At 37.2% G+C, this 18,524-nt stretch overlaps 1 protein-coding gene across 1 annotated transcript in view; it reads left to right on the top strand.

Annotated features, from left to right (window-relative positions):
* pdia5 (protein disulfide isomerase family A, member 5) overlaps positions 1–18,524 on the top strand; it is a 74,038-nt gene that overhangs the window by 33,368 nt on the left and 22,146 nt on the right. The window contains exons 10-13 of the mRNA XM_039683020.2: positions 2,551–2,622; positions 6,261–6,397; positions 9,589–9,659; positions 12,129–12,292. Of these exons, the coding sequence (XP_039538954.2) occupies positions 2,551–2,622; positions 6,261–6,397; positions 9,589–9,659; positions 12,129–12,292 (444 nt within the window). The remainder of the gene's footprint in view (positions 1–2,550; positions 2,623–6,260; positions 6,398–9,588; positions 9,660–12,128; positions 12,293–18,524) is intronic.

Below are 18,524 nucleotides of genomic sequence, written 5' to 3'. Positions count from 1 at the left end.
ACCTCAGCACTGCTCTTTCGAATCTGTTGATATTTCAGTAATGCATTTATATATATATATATAGATAGATATATAGATAGATAGATAGATAGATAGATAGATAGATAGATAGATAGATAGATAGATAGATAGATAGATAGATAGATAGATAGATAGATAGATAGATAGATAGATAGATAGATTATATAATGCATTACTGAAATAATTAATTTTATTTTATTTCTGCTGTATATGTCACATGCTGGTTGCAAACAGATCTACATTAAGTAAGGTTTTGAGTTCCCTTGGAATTTAAAAATGGAAGGCAAAATGTTTTTCAGACTCCAGATTTAGTCTGACACTTAAGTGATAATTCCGTTTGATGGACATGGGTTTTCCACTTTATTATTATATATCTTTGTTTGGGTTGTCACAGCAATGTGGATCCTAACTGATTAGTGACAGTTACAAATGCCAGTTCACCGGCAGCGTCTCCGCTAAGCTCTCACTTGCTGCAGATTATTCTGAGTCACGGAACGGGAGCAGATGATGGCAGATAAAACATGAGTTTCTGATGTTTGAACCATTCTTCCACATTCAAGAGCATTTCTGTGTACATTCATGATCTGCTTGTGGTTGTATGGATTAGTAAGAGCACAAAGACTGCTTGCTGAGCTCTTTGATTATGCTAAGAGCCCTGGGCCAAATGGCTTAATTAGCTTTGAGTCAAACGCTCATTTAAAATGTTTATTTTGGATGGCAAAAAGCGAGCAGTGGTCTTGGATGCCTTGCGTCTTTTTTGTACAAACATCCTAAGCTGTCTACTGCAATTTATGGTAAGAAAATAAGTGCTAATAAATATTGACTTCTCCCACTTAGGATGTCCTTTTTTTGAAAGAAGGCAAGATTTGAACTGTTTTCTTTTTGTAAATCAATGCTAACAGCTTAAAAATCAAACTTTCTATTTTACAAACTTCTGGCCATATTTTTATACAGACTGTAGAGAGAGGACAGGAAGTAATGGGATCGTGATAGGACACGATCTGCCTGGATTGGTCTGGAGTTATTGATCTTACAAACTTACCCCCTTAAAAGAAGGGTGTGCATTTACATCACTTTCCTGCCAGAAGACGCAGCCCCACTGAATGACAAAAAAGCCCAAGTGGTATTCGCTGCAATGACGTTGACATCAGCTCATCTCTCTGGATGTCTAATGGGGTTGAAGGATATAGTTGTGGGTAGGGTTAGGGTGTGGTTGGATATTGTAGCTCCATCCATTAGTCACAAATTACATTTACTGTACACCTGAGGAGGAGCTAAATGTAAGCAGCCTCTCAAAAAACATGCAACATGGCTGGCTTTAAAGGGATCGTTCACTTTGAAATAAATGTTTTATGTGTTTTAGCTTACCTCAATGGCATCCAAAATGTAGGTGTCTTTGTTTCCACAGTATTTTCAATTTTGATATTTTAGGTCAAACCATTGTTGTCTGTCAGTCATATAATGCAGGTAAATGGGGTCCTCCTCAAAGAGCATGCACAGAGAAGTCCAAATTATAAATGATTTAATGTCTCGTAAATGTAAGTACACATTGATGGCCTAAGACACAAAACGAGCGGTTTGTGTGAGAAAACAAACAGTATTTATATAGTTTTTTGGGGTTTTTTTTGCAACCGCTTGCTCAGACCGAAGCGCCTGTGCCTTCTGATCACTTGGACGTGGCTGTGGTTACAAGAGGTAAAAACGATATAAATACTGTTTGTTTTCTCACACAAACCGCTCGTTTCGTGTCTTAGGCCATCAATGTGTACTTACATTTACGAGTCATCGTGTTTAATTTGGACTTCTCTGACCATGATCTTTGAGGTGGACCCCATATACCTCCCTTATATGACTGACAGACAAGAACGGTTTGACCTAAAAATATCAAAATTGAAAATACTGCGGAAACAAAGACATCTACATCTTGGATGCCCTTGAGGATAAGCTAAAACATACCAAAAATTAATTTCAAAGTGAACTATCCCTTTAATAGGGGAAACTGGGAAAATGCGGGTAAAACAAATTATCCGTTTAAACTAAAGGTTGGAATCTATAGTGTTCCTTACAACTTACCAAAGATCCAGTGATCCATGGATTTTGACATGCAGCCAGAAATCGTGTTTCCTGACATTTTTATGTGCCAAATTTTGACGCCAGGGATGTTTCTTTGAATTGCAGCGAACCATTGCTTCTCTTTTCTGTAGCTTTCGACAGTCTGTGAAAAATACATCAGATTTCTTGTCAAATCTATTTGAACAGTCAATGGCAAAGCTCTTTCCTGTTCTAGATGTGTTTTGTGGGTGTTTGCGGCATTCACGCCAAAACCAATGTTGCCAGTCAATCTTTTTGCCCATCAGTTGGTGACCCACTTCGGTTGACGGTGATGTCATGTGTGCACACCCTCTATTGGTGAAAATGTTGTACAGTTTGCTTTGTTTTTGCAAAATGATGTGTTTTTGTTTGGATTTCCTCAGCCAGTTTGATTAACCAAAGATTTTTTCTGTCCTTTTTTGTTCTTTTTCCAAAAAGGAAGGGGAAATTCTTGCATCACTATGAGAATTATGGAGCCACCTCCAAAGACATCGCTGATTGGTTGAAAAAGTGAGTCAATAAATAATCTGCACTGTTTTTCAGCTTTCAACAAAAACACACAGCCTCTCTTCATTCATTCTAACACGCTTTACTATCTTAAAAGCTGTAAAGAATCGACATGTTTTTAAGAAGTGTGACATCTCAGACTTCTGCCCACGTTCTCCACCATTATCCAGGTTGTGAAATAAATGGTGTGCACTGTAAAACACTGGACGTAAACAGTCCTCTGTGCCTCCTAACAGAGATGTGATGAGACTTTAAGCTCTCTGCAGTTTCTTAACCAACTATCAAACTGACAGAGTGACAGCCTGTATACACTTCTCTGAGATTAACTGCACTAGAGCTGCGCATGCAATGCAACATGTCATTTATGAATTGCATGAATCATCCTGTCATGCAGTGTTCCAATATTTTGTCTAGCAACAAAAAACATATTTTTGTGATGCTGTATATTACAGGTCAAGAACCAGATCACGTTTAATATTCCAGAACATCCATGTTGTGTACTGAGCAATATTTACATTGTTAAAGTTTTGAATTGAGTGCTATAACAAGGCACAATAATAGTTAGTTTGTAGCCTAGTATAACCTGAGCATTTTTATTGTTGTCTAGTCTGGCCAATGCACTTATTCTGGTCAGTAACTTCACAATTTACCTTTGGCTAAGCCCCGCCCCCCCTTAGTTACTGTTGCTACGTCCGTCAAACTTCATCTGGGCTCTGGTTTGGTATCAACATGGCTTATGCTGTAACAGCTCTTCCTGCTGAAATGTCATCAAACTTTTATGTAGCTGCAAATAAAGTGTCCGACAGAAGTAGGCAAAAGGGGCTGCAATATGCGTTTGAAGGCTATACTCAAGACATACAGGTGAAACACATGAAACAACAAGGCATCCAAATAGAGGCAAAAACCATAAGGTTACCATTCACAGTCAAAAAATGAACCCCCGCATATCTAACTAATCGAGACGGAGGCTGGGACTAACAATATCAGGGAGCAACACTGTTCTAGCAAAGCTGGGTAGATCTCTATTCACTTCTATAATCGTTATTACAAAGCAAACGGACTACATGAGTATAACGTTGTATTTATTAGCAGTGTGTGCTAGCGTATCAACAACCGGTATGAGAACCGAAATCAACCTAAAACATTATAAAACGGTCTAACTAGTATAAATTCACAGTAAGGTTAGAAGCAAAAAATATGTGCTTGTTGATCTTTGAGGGGTTTAGCTGACAGGACGTCCATACAGTTTAATCCAAACACGACTTCGGTTTTGGGAAGGGGAAAAACGGACACCCCCCTCCAACCTCTCTGGGAAACGCGTATCTGTGTTGCAAATGCCCGAGGCACAACGTTTAACCATATTTTTGATAAAACTACGATGGTAATGGCCTGCCGAGACCAAAAATATGAGACACCTGTGTTGAAAGTCAATGGAGCACTGTGAAAAATGGTGCGTTCTATTATTCATCCGTCTCGGAGATCCGAATCGGACGACAGACGTTGCCTAGCAACACGCCCCCTTTCCTCGGATTTCTCCTCTCGGACGTCGGACAATCGTGAGGACACCGAGCAAGAATTTCGTTTCGGAATTCAAGATGGCTGCACCCTGTGACTTGTAAGAATGAATTGTTTTCATTGTTTTTGAACCGCTTTGTTTAAATGACAATTATAATCACTCGTATTACTACGTCCCCTGTAGGTATGGGAATCGGTTGTTGTGAGTGCAATTACTAACGTTGCTAGCATTGCTAACAGAAGATTAACATGAAAAACATTAAATAAAGTGAACATTTTCAAGTTCAAATGGCTGTGTTTTGATAAGGTGTAGTCACAATATATTTTTTTTAAGGTTAGTGCCTGTTACTCGGCCAGTGCTACCATTATAACAGCTTTCCGGGTGGCGTCCATTTTTTCTCCGACTCGGACATGCAAAACATAATAGAACGCTTGAAGTGTGGACGTGACGTCAAATCCAAGGGCCAAGTTGGTTCGTTGGGTATAATAGAACGCACCCAAAGTGTCCGACCTCTGTGGGAGCTCGTTCTTGGCTGCACTGTGATTGGTCAATCTACATTCTAGAGCGTGGCTTAGCAAAAGGCGAATTGGACTGTTTGACCAATATGTCACAAGACCAACCACAGCTTGTTTTGTATTGTTGTGTAATTTAATATCATAAAATAATTTCCAGCATGAAAAGAAATCTGGTTTGCGAATGGAAAAATACACAGTAGTTCAAAAGTTTTGGCGAACGATTTCTGAAGGATCATGTGACACTGAAACTGGAGTGATGACTGCTGGAAATTCAGCTTTGCCATCACAGGAATAAATGACATTTTCTAATATATTAAATCATTTTATTTCAAATATATTTTAATATGTAATAATATTTCACAATATTTTTAATGTATTTTTGATCAAATAAATGCAGCCTGGTGAGCATAAGAGACTTCTTTTGAACCTAAACTGAACAGTAGTATTTCAAGGATTTGACACTATAAACACACAAAAGTATATGAACACAATTAAATATTGCTAACCAATTCGTTTGAAACTAGCGTTTTCAGTCTGCTCTTATTATATTTTGTGTGCTGTATACCCATGAGTCAGCCAGTGTAGGGACTGTGGGTGGTCTATAGTTTTTGAGAAACAGAAAATCATTATTGCAATCACATAAACTATACCCATAGACAGCTGCAGTTGATTGACTAATACAAGTGCATGTTAAGAGATTCCAATTGTGACTTCCTGCTCTCAAAACACTTGCAGATGTCCCTGGCTTGTCTTGTAGAATTAAATTTCAAATGTAGTAAAGTAGGGGTGGTGGGCAATCTTCCCAAAAAATGAAGTTACGATACTATAACACATAATCACAATCCACGATCTGAATCACAATCTTGAGATGTACAAATTTTCCCAATGTTGAGATGTAGAGAATATCCAGACTGGAACAAGCCTATGGATTTCTCTCTTTGTGCAATTAGAAACACAGCATCAAATTATAGATTCAGTTGTCAAAATGGTCACCAGGCATGAAAGACGCTTGATATAATTTGGCCAATCAGCACAGCCATCTATTAGGCAGTCATTTTTGTTGTTTTAACATTATTTTGAGGACATAAAAGATCGTGATGTCCACGATTTGCTTGAAAAACAGATCATGGCCGTCTTCAAAATCGATCAAAATCGTCAGATCGCCCTCCCTTAAAGTAAAGTGACAACTCTAGCAAACCCAACCATTCAGTGTACTTAATTTTGAATGAAGAAAAGGAAAAACGTTTGCAAACCCAACCATTTAGTGCATTTTACCCACTGAAAGCTCCCTCAGGCTAGTCTTTGTTCAGCTGACGCACTTCTAGAGCCAAGCTTTTGACTCTTTGCACTCTGCGAGGGAATCATTTGGACTGTTCTTGTATGGGCACAGCGCCCATCAGGAGACAGATGTGAATTACAGGCTCAGTCTATGTGGGTGTGACCGTTCCCCACCAGATTTAGTGTACTGATGTGTACTGGCAGTGTCCAACTAAGAGCTTAGGTGACTCTCATTAGTCATTAGCTGAGTCATGATGTACATAGGCTTTGAGACAACAAAAACATATTGACTAATGGAAATGATTTTAACTACTTGTGTTTATGTTGCGTAGCCCTCAGCCTCCACAGCCTAAAACTCCAGAGGTGCCCTGGTCAGAGTCCAGCTCAGCGGTCTTCCATCTTACCGATGATTCTTTTGACACGTTCCTACAGGAGCATCCTTCAGCCTTGGTCATGTTCTACGCTCCCTGTGAGTATTCACAACACGGCTCTTGCTGGTCATGGGGACTGATTTTTACAATTATCATCTTTATTGTTCCTAGAAGAATGTACTGTGTCTATCAACCAATATGATGTTAGGGTTCGGTTTAGGGCTGGGCTTGGGACTTGAATGACATTTAAATTTAGGGGTAGTTAAAGGGATAGTGCACTTAAAAATTCAAATTGTCATTCCATAATTCCTTAATTCCGAATTACTTCATTCCTTCCTGATCAATTGAAGCCAGTGACATCCACCTTTTTTGTAGGGCTGTCAAACGATTAATTGCGATTAATCGCATCCAAAATAAAAGTTTGTGTTTACATAATATATGTGGGTGCACAGTGTATAATTATTTTGTATATATATAAATACACACACATGCATGTATATTTAAGAAAACTAAATTTTAATTATATATAAAATATTTATATTTATATATAATATAAATTATATATAAATCTATGTGCAGTATATACATGGAAATATTTCTTAAATATATGCAAGCCAAGCATGTGTGTGTTATTTATTTATATATGAATATATATATATATATATATATAATTATACACAGTGCACCCACACTTTTTTATTTTGGTTGCGATTAATCGCGATTAATCGTTTAACAGCCCTACTTTTTTGAGTTCCACAAGAGCAAGAAAATCCTACAGGGTTGTAACAACATGAGGGTGTGTAAATGATGACATAGTTTTAATTTTTGGGTGAACTATCCTCACTTGTTAGAATTATGTTGGCAAAAAAGTTGTTAATCAAGTTTGCACACATTCTAAGGTAGAATCATAGTACTATTTGAAGTACATTGGAGTGTCATGTACAATCATTGTATGGTACATGGATATTTTATTGTATGAGGATCATTACCAGTCATTTTTTAAGTCTTATTATAAGTTCAAGGACAGACAAAAAAAATATTTATCATGGTGGAATTGCACTTGTGTGCTGCTGATGTTTTTGTCTATCAATTTTATTCTCAGATGAATCTGCCAAACACAGATTTGCTGATATGAGCATGTCGGTAGTATTTCAGTTTCTTGGGAGGTTGCTTTTATAGTGATTTGAAGGAAGATGGCTCTCAGGTTTCATACATTTTTGATCAAACACCTCTGATAGAACATATTCATTTCCTGTACGGTACAGGGTGTATCAAACCAATCTGCTACTGATCCTGTAGTATATTTACAAACTCTCCACATGAATACATGGAGAAGGTACGGAATGCTATTCTCATCAGCTAGACCAAATGCAATATCCTTGTTTAGACACAAACCTCGGTTCACATTCACAGAGTCATCATCATGTCAATGACAACATCGGTTTTTCCTCTCAACACACATAATCGACACTGCTGATTTAGGTGAAAAAAATTACCCTTTTTTTCTGCATCTGATTAACTACGAGACACAATAGATACCGACACCCTCCTTCAGTGTGCAAATTTCATGCATCACTTCTATTAATAAAAAAAAAAACTGTTGCATCATTCTTAGCAAAAATGCAAACACATTTGTAAATCACATTTTTTCATATTCCCATAGTGTAAATAAATGCATAATAAATCCAAGCATGACAGCTCTGGCTTACGTTTACTGGAAAGGCTGTTTTGATTATGTAACGGATGGAGAATTGGAAAGGAATATCTTTAAATACTTGGAAGGGAAATATAATTTCTTTCCAGATGAATGCTGATTCTGATCATTTCATGTTGTAGTCACATATGGATATTGAGTTTCTGCTGTTTTCATGCTATGTCAATTATGTATGACAGCCCTGTTGGAAGAAAAAACAGCTTAAACCGGCCTAAGATGGTTTGTTAGTGTTTAGCTGGTCTTCCAGTTTGAGCCAAACCTCTTTAATCAATCCAAGAAGGCCAGGCATCAAACCACCTGTGGCTAATCATTTATAGCAGGGTTTTCTAAATGTTTTGATGTATAAACTACAGAAGCCCTGAACCGCAACGGAAAAAAAAAAAAAAATCTGAAAAAATAAATCTAGCTAATTCGAGAGTCGAAATGTTTCGAGATCAAGGTCGAAATGTTTCGAAGTCAGGGTCGAAATGTTTTGAGGTCAAAGTCGAAAGGATTCGAGGTCAAAGTCGAAAGGTTTCGAGGTCAAAGTCGATAGGTTTCGAGGTCAAAGTCGAAAGGTTTCGAGGTCAAAGTCGAAAGGTTTCGAGGTCAAAGTCGATAGGTTTCGAGGTCAAAGTCGAAAGGTTTCGAGGTCAAAGTCGAAAGGTTTCGAGGTCAAAGTCGATAGGTTTCGAGGTCAAAGTCGATAGGTTTCGAGGTCAAAGTCGAAAGGTTTCGAGGTCAAAGTCGATAGGTTTCGAGGTCAAAGTCGAAAGGTTTCGAGGTCAAAGTCGAAAGGTTTCGAGGTGTTTCAACTTCATTCTCAAACTGTTTCGACTTCAATCTCGAAATGTGTCAACTAATCTCAAAATGTTTCGACTTCAATCTCGAAATGTTTCGACTTCAACCTCGAAATGTTTTGACTTAATTCTCGAAACGTTTCGACTTCATTCTAGAAACGTTTCGACTTTTAATCTCGAAATGTTTTGATATTTTATATTTAATATGATATTTAATATTTTAAATATTTTAAAATGCAATTTAATCCTATGATGGCAAACCTGAATTTTTTAGCAGCCATTACTCAGTATTACATGATCCTTCAGAAATCATTCTGGTATGGTTTGATACGCTCTGGTTTGATTTTCTGACACGCAGATTAATATTTTTGTGGAAATTGTGATGCATGTTTTTCAGGATTCCTTGAATGAAGAGAACATTCAAAAGAACGACACTGATTTGAAATCAGAAATCAAATTTTGCATTGATGTAAAAATCTTTACTGTCGCTTTTGATTAATTTAATGTATCCTTGCTGAATAAAAAACTTTTGAACTGTAGCTTACATTTGTTTAGTTAAACAAAATCTTTCACAGAACTACATGCTTGTTTGTTTATTTTTTCATACTGTTAAAAAACGAATGCTGTCATTAGAATAAAAAATTACAATTAATTGCATAATTTGTGCTCAATCTGGAAAGCAGAGTGAAGCTGTGTCAGCCCTACTGTATACATTTTGTGGAAACATTTTTGATTCTCAAACTTTTTTTGGTTGCGTGCTAATGTTAACATTTTTCTTCCTTGTGATGGTCTTTAGGGTGTGGCCACTGTAAGAAGATGAAGCCAGAGTATGATGAAGCTGCTGAGATCCTCAACAAAGACCCAGATGTGAGTTTCTTCATACTAATTCTCTGACATGGAGATGGCATATTTGCTTGTTGTAAAACTCATACATCCTTAGACTTCGCAAGAGAGAACTTAGAGGCAGGATAGCACCTGTGTACTTAATGAAATGGTTCTAGATGTGCCATTTTTTACTCGGAGGCTTTCCTTGTAAAAAAGTCTGTGTCCAATTGACTTGATTGGAAAAAGCCAATTGTAATTTCCTATCATCCTAGACAATTTAATAACACCCTGTGGCAAATCCCAATATAATGTTTTACTTTTCAACAAACTTTCGATTCAAAATGTCTGGCCTCCCATGATATGGTGGTTTTTATTAAGCTTTAAAGTTTCAACATGAGACAATTACAGTTCACAAACATCTTCTCTGGCCATGTTGTGCGAGTGGTGTGTTTCTCATTTTCCAGGGCTGTCCGCTGCGCTGGCTCTGCTCTCTAGTCCACAGTTGCAGGCCAACTGCAGAGACCAGAGCCTTAGAGTTGGAATATTTATCTCATTTCCCCTTTCCTCTGTGCCGTCCCTCTAGCCTTCAGCTTGGAGCTACTCGGAGTGATGCTCTTCCCAGAGTTCAATAACGACACGTTATGCATTATCTAATGCATGCTCTAGTCCTCACATCTTCTCCCTTGAGAGAGCTGAAGTCATTTATTTTTTCTCATTCCATTTGCTCTCGGCCATACACACAGTTTAAAGAGAGAGTCCACTTGTGAAAAATGTTTTGATTTTGCATCTCGCTGAGAGTTTGGAATAAGGGTGTTTAAATGTGCATATACTGTATGACTGGGTTGCGAACATGACATTTTGCAAGTGGATGGTGGAGAAATTGAAGCGGCCGTGCTTATCTCTCAAGTGTGTTGTTGAAATGCAGTTCCGTTACTTTAATGAGAAGTGTTTGTGTATTGTTTGTCAAACAGTTTGGTTTGCATACACTTCTAATTGGCTCACAGATCCAATAGTTGTCCATAGATTATTTGGCCCCTGCAGGGTTGGTGCCTCAACTCAAACACAAATCCTTTGTTTGTGATAATGTCTCAGGCTCTCATTATAGATTTAAGGTATCCCACTGTCAGATGTTTGCAAATAGAGGCAGTTAATTAAGTTTAAGCTGAGGAAACATTCATAATGACAATCCATTCTGCATCTATAATGGCAGGAACAAAGCTGTGCCAAGTTGTGCTGTCAATTCATTTAAATGACTAGTTTGTTGTCTCCACAAATTGATTGCGTTTAAACTGGGGCTGTAAAAGCATAAATCTGTCTATAACATTTGGACTTTGTGTAAATATAATTTTCTGCAATTTGTATGGTATATATATATATATATATATATATATTAGGGCTGATATACGATTAATCTCGATTAATCACTTTCAAAATAAAAGTTTGTGTTTACATAATATATGTGGGTGCACTGTGTATAATTATATATATATATATATATATATATATATATATATACAGTATATATATATATATATATATATATATATATATACACACACATGCTTGTATATATTTAATAAATATTTTCATGTATATAGATTTATATATAATGTACTGTATATTATATATGAATATTTTATATATAAATAATTTTTTTTTCTTAAATATACATGCATGTGTGTGTATTTATATATATAAAATAATTATACACAGTTCACCCACATATATTATGTAAACACAAACTTTTATTTTGGATGTGATTAATCGTTTGACAGCCCTAATATTTATGCAGTGGTGGTCTTTGTATCCCACTCGCAGAAAAAAAAAATAATAGATGTGATATCATTTCTCGAAATGCACCCAAATCAAATTATTGTTTTTTGTTGTCGTTGTTTTCAAATCACATGAATTAACGTGTTAACTTTCCCTAACATTTTAAAATCAGTTCGATATAAAGACACAGACATATATTCTATCTTTAGATATACAGAAAATGGTTTTAAAATGTAACTTTTTAACTTGAATTTGAGATAATTGATGGCTGTATTCTCACTCTCCTCTCCTGAGCTTTTGAAATTGTTGAATAATTATGCATCTCATCTACTTTACCTACAGGAGGTCCCTTCAACCACAGATCACAATCAGTATTAAAGTGACAATTTGCTCTGTTCTCAAATTATGTAGCCTCATGATTTTAATTAAGTTGTGCGTAGACATTTGAAACTTAATGATTTCCATAATTGCTGGAAAGTTTTTAGAGAGTGATTTGGATTAAAAATTAGCATCTCTAAATTGTGTGGCGCGTCGATCACATTGAAAATGATCAGTTTGCACAAGTTTTTTTTTTAAACATATGGACCAACAATGTCCAACATCATGTACTATCTATGTTTTTTATGATATTTATGTATTTTTATTAATCAGCTGTTAGATAACATGTAGTGTTGTTTTTAAGCTGAAACTTAGTAAATAGTGTTTTTTTTTTCTCTATTTATGTATGTATATGGTTAGAGCCCAGGTGCTTTGGCAGCAGTGGATACCACCATTCACAAGTCCATCGGAGAGCGCTTTAAAATCTCAGGCTTTCCCACAGTGAAGTACTTTGAAAAGGGCGAGGAAAAGTACACGCTTCCTCAACTTCGGAGCAAAGACAAGATCATCGAGTGGCTGCAGAAGTGAGTTAACTGTTTTTTCCACTCTGCTGTTCCATGTTTTACTGTCCATTAGCATGAGAAATTAAATTCAATGTATTTATTATTATTTTCATCTCTCTCTCTCTCTCTCTCTCTCTCTCTCTCTCTCTCTCTCTCTCTCTCTCTACTGTCTACATTAAAGTGTAAAAAATGCCTTGAAGGTGCTGTTTTTCCAGCGCATCTCTGTAGAGGCGTTAATGTGCAAAACAGATAAAACACAATGGCTGTTTTTGACTGTGGATGTTGTTTGTCAGTCCCTCCAGAAAAACGCGATTATGCGATCTCATAATTTAGTGCATGATTAGCCAAAGGCCGCATGTTCATGCGAGGGCCACATTTTTTCAAATATGCCACACTTTTGACGCATAAATTGCCGATTTCTGTGCAAAATATGCTTGTATGATTTCATAATCCTCGCATTTTCATTGCAAAAAAGTCACATATATATTAGCAGAAATGTTGCGTTTGCTTCACACAAGAGAAGCCATTTCCCCCATTGCCATGGGAACGTTATGAAGTGACGTAATTACGCGACGTGAACATCATCGAAAAGCTGTAAAACAGGAGCACACTTTATTTTATTTATATTTCATCTATTCATTTTTACAGAAGTTGTAGCTTATTCCTTTTTTAAAGTTACAGAACTTGTTTGACTCAATGTTTTGTAAGTTTGATGTGTTTATTAAAGGGTAACTAACTAAACCGTAAACCAACTTTTTTAGTTAATGATCTGTAAGAATGGAGCTTTAGCAATGATAGTGCTGATCATTGATTAGAGTAACTCCCACACAAAAGCAGAATTTCAAACCAAATATGTAAAATTCCACATTAACACTAGATTCCACGTCAATGGGCTGTATGCACGGCGGTATTTCCGGTGAAGACATAAGGATGCTCGATAACTTCCGCCGATCGTAGAGTCCAATGCAATACCGAGAATTTATATTGAATTTTATACTCCATGGTTATACTAAAGAAACATTAGTCACAAAAACAGATAAAACAGACACCACTCGTTGTGTTTATGCTTCTTTTTAAAATTATATTAAATAAACATAACTATATATAAAATTACATCTAAACGTATGTACGTTTCGTTTCAAAGACGGGAGGACAGTAAATTTTGAAGACTCTGCCATAATCCCAGTTTCCTCGGTTTTTCTCCGCTTTAATCTCCACAACCGGAAATGAACGAGCATTCTTGTGTCAAATGCGGAACTTATGCGTGCATATAGCCTATTGGCCAATTCCGCAATTCCGTCCGTGATTGCGGAAATCATAAGGCCCTACTAAGGTCAGGTACTGGTGAGGAATAAATTACTTTTCGTTGAGCTGCTCTTAATCTCTTAACTCTATAAATAGTCAGGAAGTTCCATTATAAATACTAAAAATGTTTCCAAGCACCCACTTTGTGGTTTTGTTTTATATGTTAAAGGTGCATTGCCCAACATTTCATGTTAAAAATACTAGTTTTTGTAACCCATACATGATTGCCTAATGGGCTGATTGAGCCCTTCTCTGATCACTGCAATTGCCTCTATAATCCTGTACAGTAAAATAAATAAGAGGGATTCGGGCTCGAACTTGAGACTGGGCGTGACGTCATGCGCGTTCACGCTCACCTGGCTATGTCTGGCAGGTTTGTGTATTCGCCGCCATTCTCCGTCTCAGCGAAGACAACTCGAGCAACAAAACTTTAGTCAACTTTCGACAAAAGTAGAGGATGGACTCAAAGACACCGGCTTGTATTTCATTCCAAACTGCAAAACTCCACGTAAGGCAAAGAAAATAAAACTTGTGTCTAGTGCCAGGCGTCGGAATAAGACGAGTTAACATCGGGAAGGCTTTCAACAAATGGAGAGATCTCCGTCTGCTCTAGGGCTCAAACGGGATCCTATACAAAGTAATAACTTATATTGGTTATGAACTTGTTTCCATAATAATACAATCATAAGTGGATACAGTAAGCACATAAAACAGTTCAACATGGAGATAGATGGAAACAAAAATCGAAGTCTTCTACTACCCGTGTTTTCCCCTCACACATAAGTGTGTAATTTACTCAAATGCCTTTCATATATTTAAAATGACTCGCAGATTTATAACTTTATTACCTCTGAAGACATTATGACTGTAACAAAAGATGTGTGCAGCTGATGCTCCTGTGGTTATGAACAGCTCGTGCTAGCATGCGTGTGCGTGTGGTCCATGAGCGTGCACACCTCTGGTTGCAGTTTCGCTTGTCACCAGAGGGGGCATAGTTCTGCAAAAACTCAGATTTGCGCAATGCACCTTTAAAGTGGTAACTGAATGTTAAAACAAGTGCTAGACTTTTTTTTTTTTTTGGGGGGGGGGGGGGTGTATCTTTTCAATGAGATGGTGCAGAAATGTTTGAAAGGGTCATACACATTTGACCTGGATGTTTTTCACGCATTACTAAACTTCACACTAAGTGGGCCACGTAACTGACAGGGGTTCAGTCAATGGGAACATGCTCTCAAAAACACACACTGACTGATTCGAAAGAGTGGCCTGCATGTGGACTGGGAGCCTGAGAATTTACTTTTGCACTGCTGCCTCCCTTGACTTTTTGGAGTGTTCAACGGAGCTTGAATTCAATCAATCACTGCTAAACTGACCTCTCAGTGGAAGAGCTTGCCCTTGCTGTGATCCTGGAGCCGTCCTGCTGTGCGGGTGTCGACTTTGAGTTGAAGTGCATGACTATGCCATCTCACAGGTCCCAGAATGCCAGGGTCAAGCCTGATGTCAGTCTCATAGTATTACTTCAGACTTGAAGAGTAAGACATGCAATTTGGTTAAACCATGGGACATGGGAAGTCAGGAGAGCACGAGTTTATATTTTCTTTAGTCCTGAAGTGTATTCATGTTTAATGTTTTTAAGTGACATGCATATTCATGGCTTCAGACTCCAACCATTTTTTGAGACAGTACAAGCCTTTTTTGCAACTTTTTGGGTTTGGATTTCTTTTTATTTCATGTTGAAAAACGAGTAGGGAGCGAGCGATTAGCCAACTGTGCGGGTCACGAGTCCTTGGTGTGTCTCGCTGTCATTGCATCCAACGTCACAGATCAATCAAAAATGGCGAAGCAAACCATTGGCCCTGTCCCAAATGGCACACTTCATATGCACTCACAGTCTTTTAGACTTACAGTGCCTGCCGCAATGCGCGTGATTGTGAAGTCCGCGAGAATGTAGGCTGTCCCTTTTGCAATTTTAGGTTTCAGTGTTTGCACATGCCCCCTTTGTGGTCAATATGTGCCCTTGATGCACACTATTGCCAAACCCGCACTGGTGCAAACTCTGCAGCAGACTTCTTCCCGGCGGCCAAAGTGCCATTATGTCATGAAAGTGCGGACTCGTAGGAAGATCGCGAGTGTTAAGGGTCTAATTTGGGACAGGGCTATCGACACATTTTTCTCACCAAAGCCAGGACTACAGCAACAATTTGCTGACAAGGAAAAATCAGATAAAGTCAGAACAAGCCATTCTGGTGTAAAAGGCAAGACAACAATATTTCTGACATGAATGGTTGAGGGAGTTTACTTGGCTTATTAATATTTGCAAAGTTTACATTGGATATTTCTCCGGAATCAGCCAGCGTGAAGGACGTCTATATTCTGATTGGTTGCTGGCGTTTTGCCGCTGAACCACGTCACAGCTCATTACCATAAAGTTGAGCTTCTTTCAACTTTCTGATTGACGCTCAAAACGCTAAAAACGCCCAAAACGCGCCACCGATGGATTTGACACTCCTTGCAGCTGAGAGAAAACAGCTTCCATTGAAAATGAATGACTTCCTGCCGCTTTGGAAGCTCAAGTCGGCGCCAGTATGAACGTACAGTTAGCATAATTCGTTTATGATGCCCTTTAACTTGAACGTTTACTTGAACTTTTTAACGCGCAATCCAACGGACCACTGAGGCAGCGGCGGCACCATCGTTACTTATTAGAGCAATTAAATACTCTTGTTCCACCTGTTTTGTTATATACATCTCTAATAATATTTCTATACTGAAATAATATCGGCATTATAATGAATTATTATGACTATATGATTGTTGATTTTTCATTAGGCTATTTTTGATGCCCCCTCTGCATTTGGTGCTCTACGCACAGCGCGTGGTGGGAGCGGCGGCGCTGCACACAAGAGCAGCTTGAATCATAAAATATGCCGAGACGGAGACATTAATGAAACCGCATCGCCACTTCATCAGCATTTCACAGGCAGGAAGCTAACATTCAGTCAGCAGATGATAGTGAAATTTAACACAGCGTATTTCATAGCTAAGGAGGAATTACCATTCATCAAATTCAAGTGACAAATTGAGTTGTTAAAAAAGAATGGCGTAAAATTAAATCCTGCATACAGCAACGACACAGCATGTGCAGACTCGCCCAAACAGAAGACCCATGAGAAGAATAAGGATGCCACTTATCTCTCATTCATGATCAATGGTGACCACATGCTTTATTTGCATCTATGGATGTTCATTTGTTAAGCTTTGGTTCTTGTACTGCAGTGATATCCTTGTGAACTTAAAATAAAACGGTTCATTGTAATTTCTGTCAGTTAAGTCTATTTATTACCAAAGCATTTGACAGTAAAACGGTTATATTGGGGGGAAATGGGAATGTTTGCAGGTCTATTTAAGGTGTGCTCCTAAATTTTCTGCTTGTACAGTGCTCTTAGTAAAATGCACTCAAAAATTATATTGTCATTGCATTCAATAACCACAATGATTATCACAAAAATACACTAACTTCGAAGGTTTGGGGTCAGTAAGATGTAATTAATGTTTTTTTTTTTTTTTTTAAAGAAGTCTCTCATGTTCACAACAGCTGCATTTATTCTAATATGCAGATTTTCTGATCAAGAAACATGTTTTATTATTATTAGCAGTGTTGTACTGCTTAATATTTTTGAGGAAACTGTGATTCTGTGATCAAATATAGAGTTCAAAAGAACAGAATTTATTTGAAATGGAAAACGTCATTGTATCGATGTGAAAGTCTTTACATTCACTTTTTAGCAATTTAATTCATCTATGCTGAATAGTATTAAAGTAAAAGTATTAATTTATTTAAAAAAAAAAAAAATCTTACTAACCCCAAAGCGGTAATGTAAATGTGTTGTAAAAATACACTATTTAAGGCCTGAGCAGATGGTGCGAGGACCCTCTTCTTGGAATCGCTCCAATTATTCATTATTATAATTTTTGAAAACACTTTATTTTACAGTGTCCTTGTCACACACGTTACATGTTGTTGTTATTAATATTATTGTAATAACTATAAATTATGCATAATTCCATTCAACTGACTCTAAACACTAAACATCCTAACCCTTGCCCTATAGTAAGTACATGAGATACTTATTATTACTCCGTACTTAAAAGAGAAGTTCACTTTTAAAAAAAACTTTTGCTGATAATTTACTCACCCCCATGTCATCCAAGATGTCCATTTCATTCTTTCTTCAGTCGAAAAAAAAATTAAGGTTTTTGATGAAAACATTCCAGGATTTTTCTCCATATAATGGACTTCAATGGGACCAAAACGGTTCAAGGTCCAAAAGACAGTTTCAGTGCAAACTGCAAACTGTTCAAGGGCTTTAAATGATTTTTTTGATGATCTGGGCTTTAAAGTCTTATCAAGCGTTTCGCTCATTTAAAACAAAAAAAGTTTAAGTTTTATAAGCTCAAATGGTTGCCTTGCTCAAGTTCTGTAATGTGCATTCATGAGTCTCCTGTTCGAACTCATTTATCAAAATGAACAAAATGAACGAGTTGACTCGGGAAAAGATTTGTTCATTTTGAATCTTGAATGAGTCTGGAATCGTTTAAAGCCCTTTGAACAGTTTGCACTGAAACTGTATTTTGGTCCTTGAACTGTTTGGTTACCAGTAAAGTGCATTATATGGAGAAAAATCCTGGAATGTTTTCATCAAAAACCTTAATTTGTTTTTGATATATAACCAAGCTATAACCTGCTTGTGTTTTTTTTTAACTTTATTGTGTTTGTGTCTGCTTGTGTTTTTAAAAAACTTTATATCTATAGCTTCAAAATGTATAAATTTTGCATTAACTTGTAAATATTATCTTGATAGACAAAACGTGTAAGGGTCATAACTCGCCGTAGAACACAGATCTCATTTTTTGCGATTTTCCAAAAGTCTATGGGGAAAATGCATAG

Source organism: Pimephales promelas, chromosome 7, assembly GCF_988280905.1.
Source record: "Pimephales promelas chromosome 7, fPimPro1.hap1.1, whole genome shotgun sequence".
NCBI lineage: Eukaryota > Metazoa > Chordata > Actinopteri > Cypriniformes > Leuciscidae > Pimephales > Pimephales promelas.
This window is presented reverse-complemented; position numbering and strand designations above follow the sequence as displayed.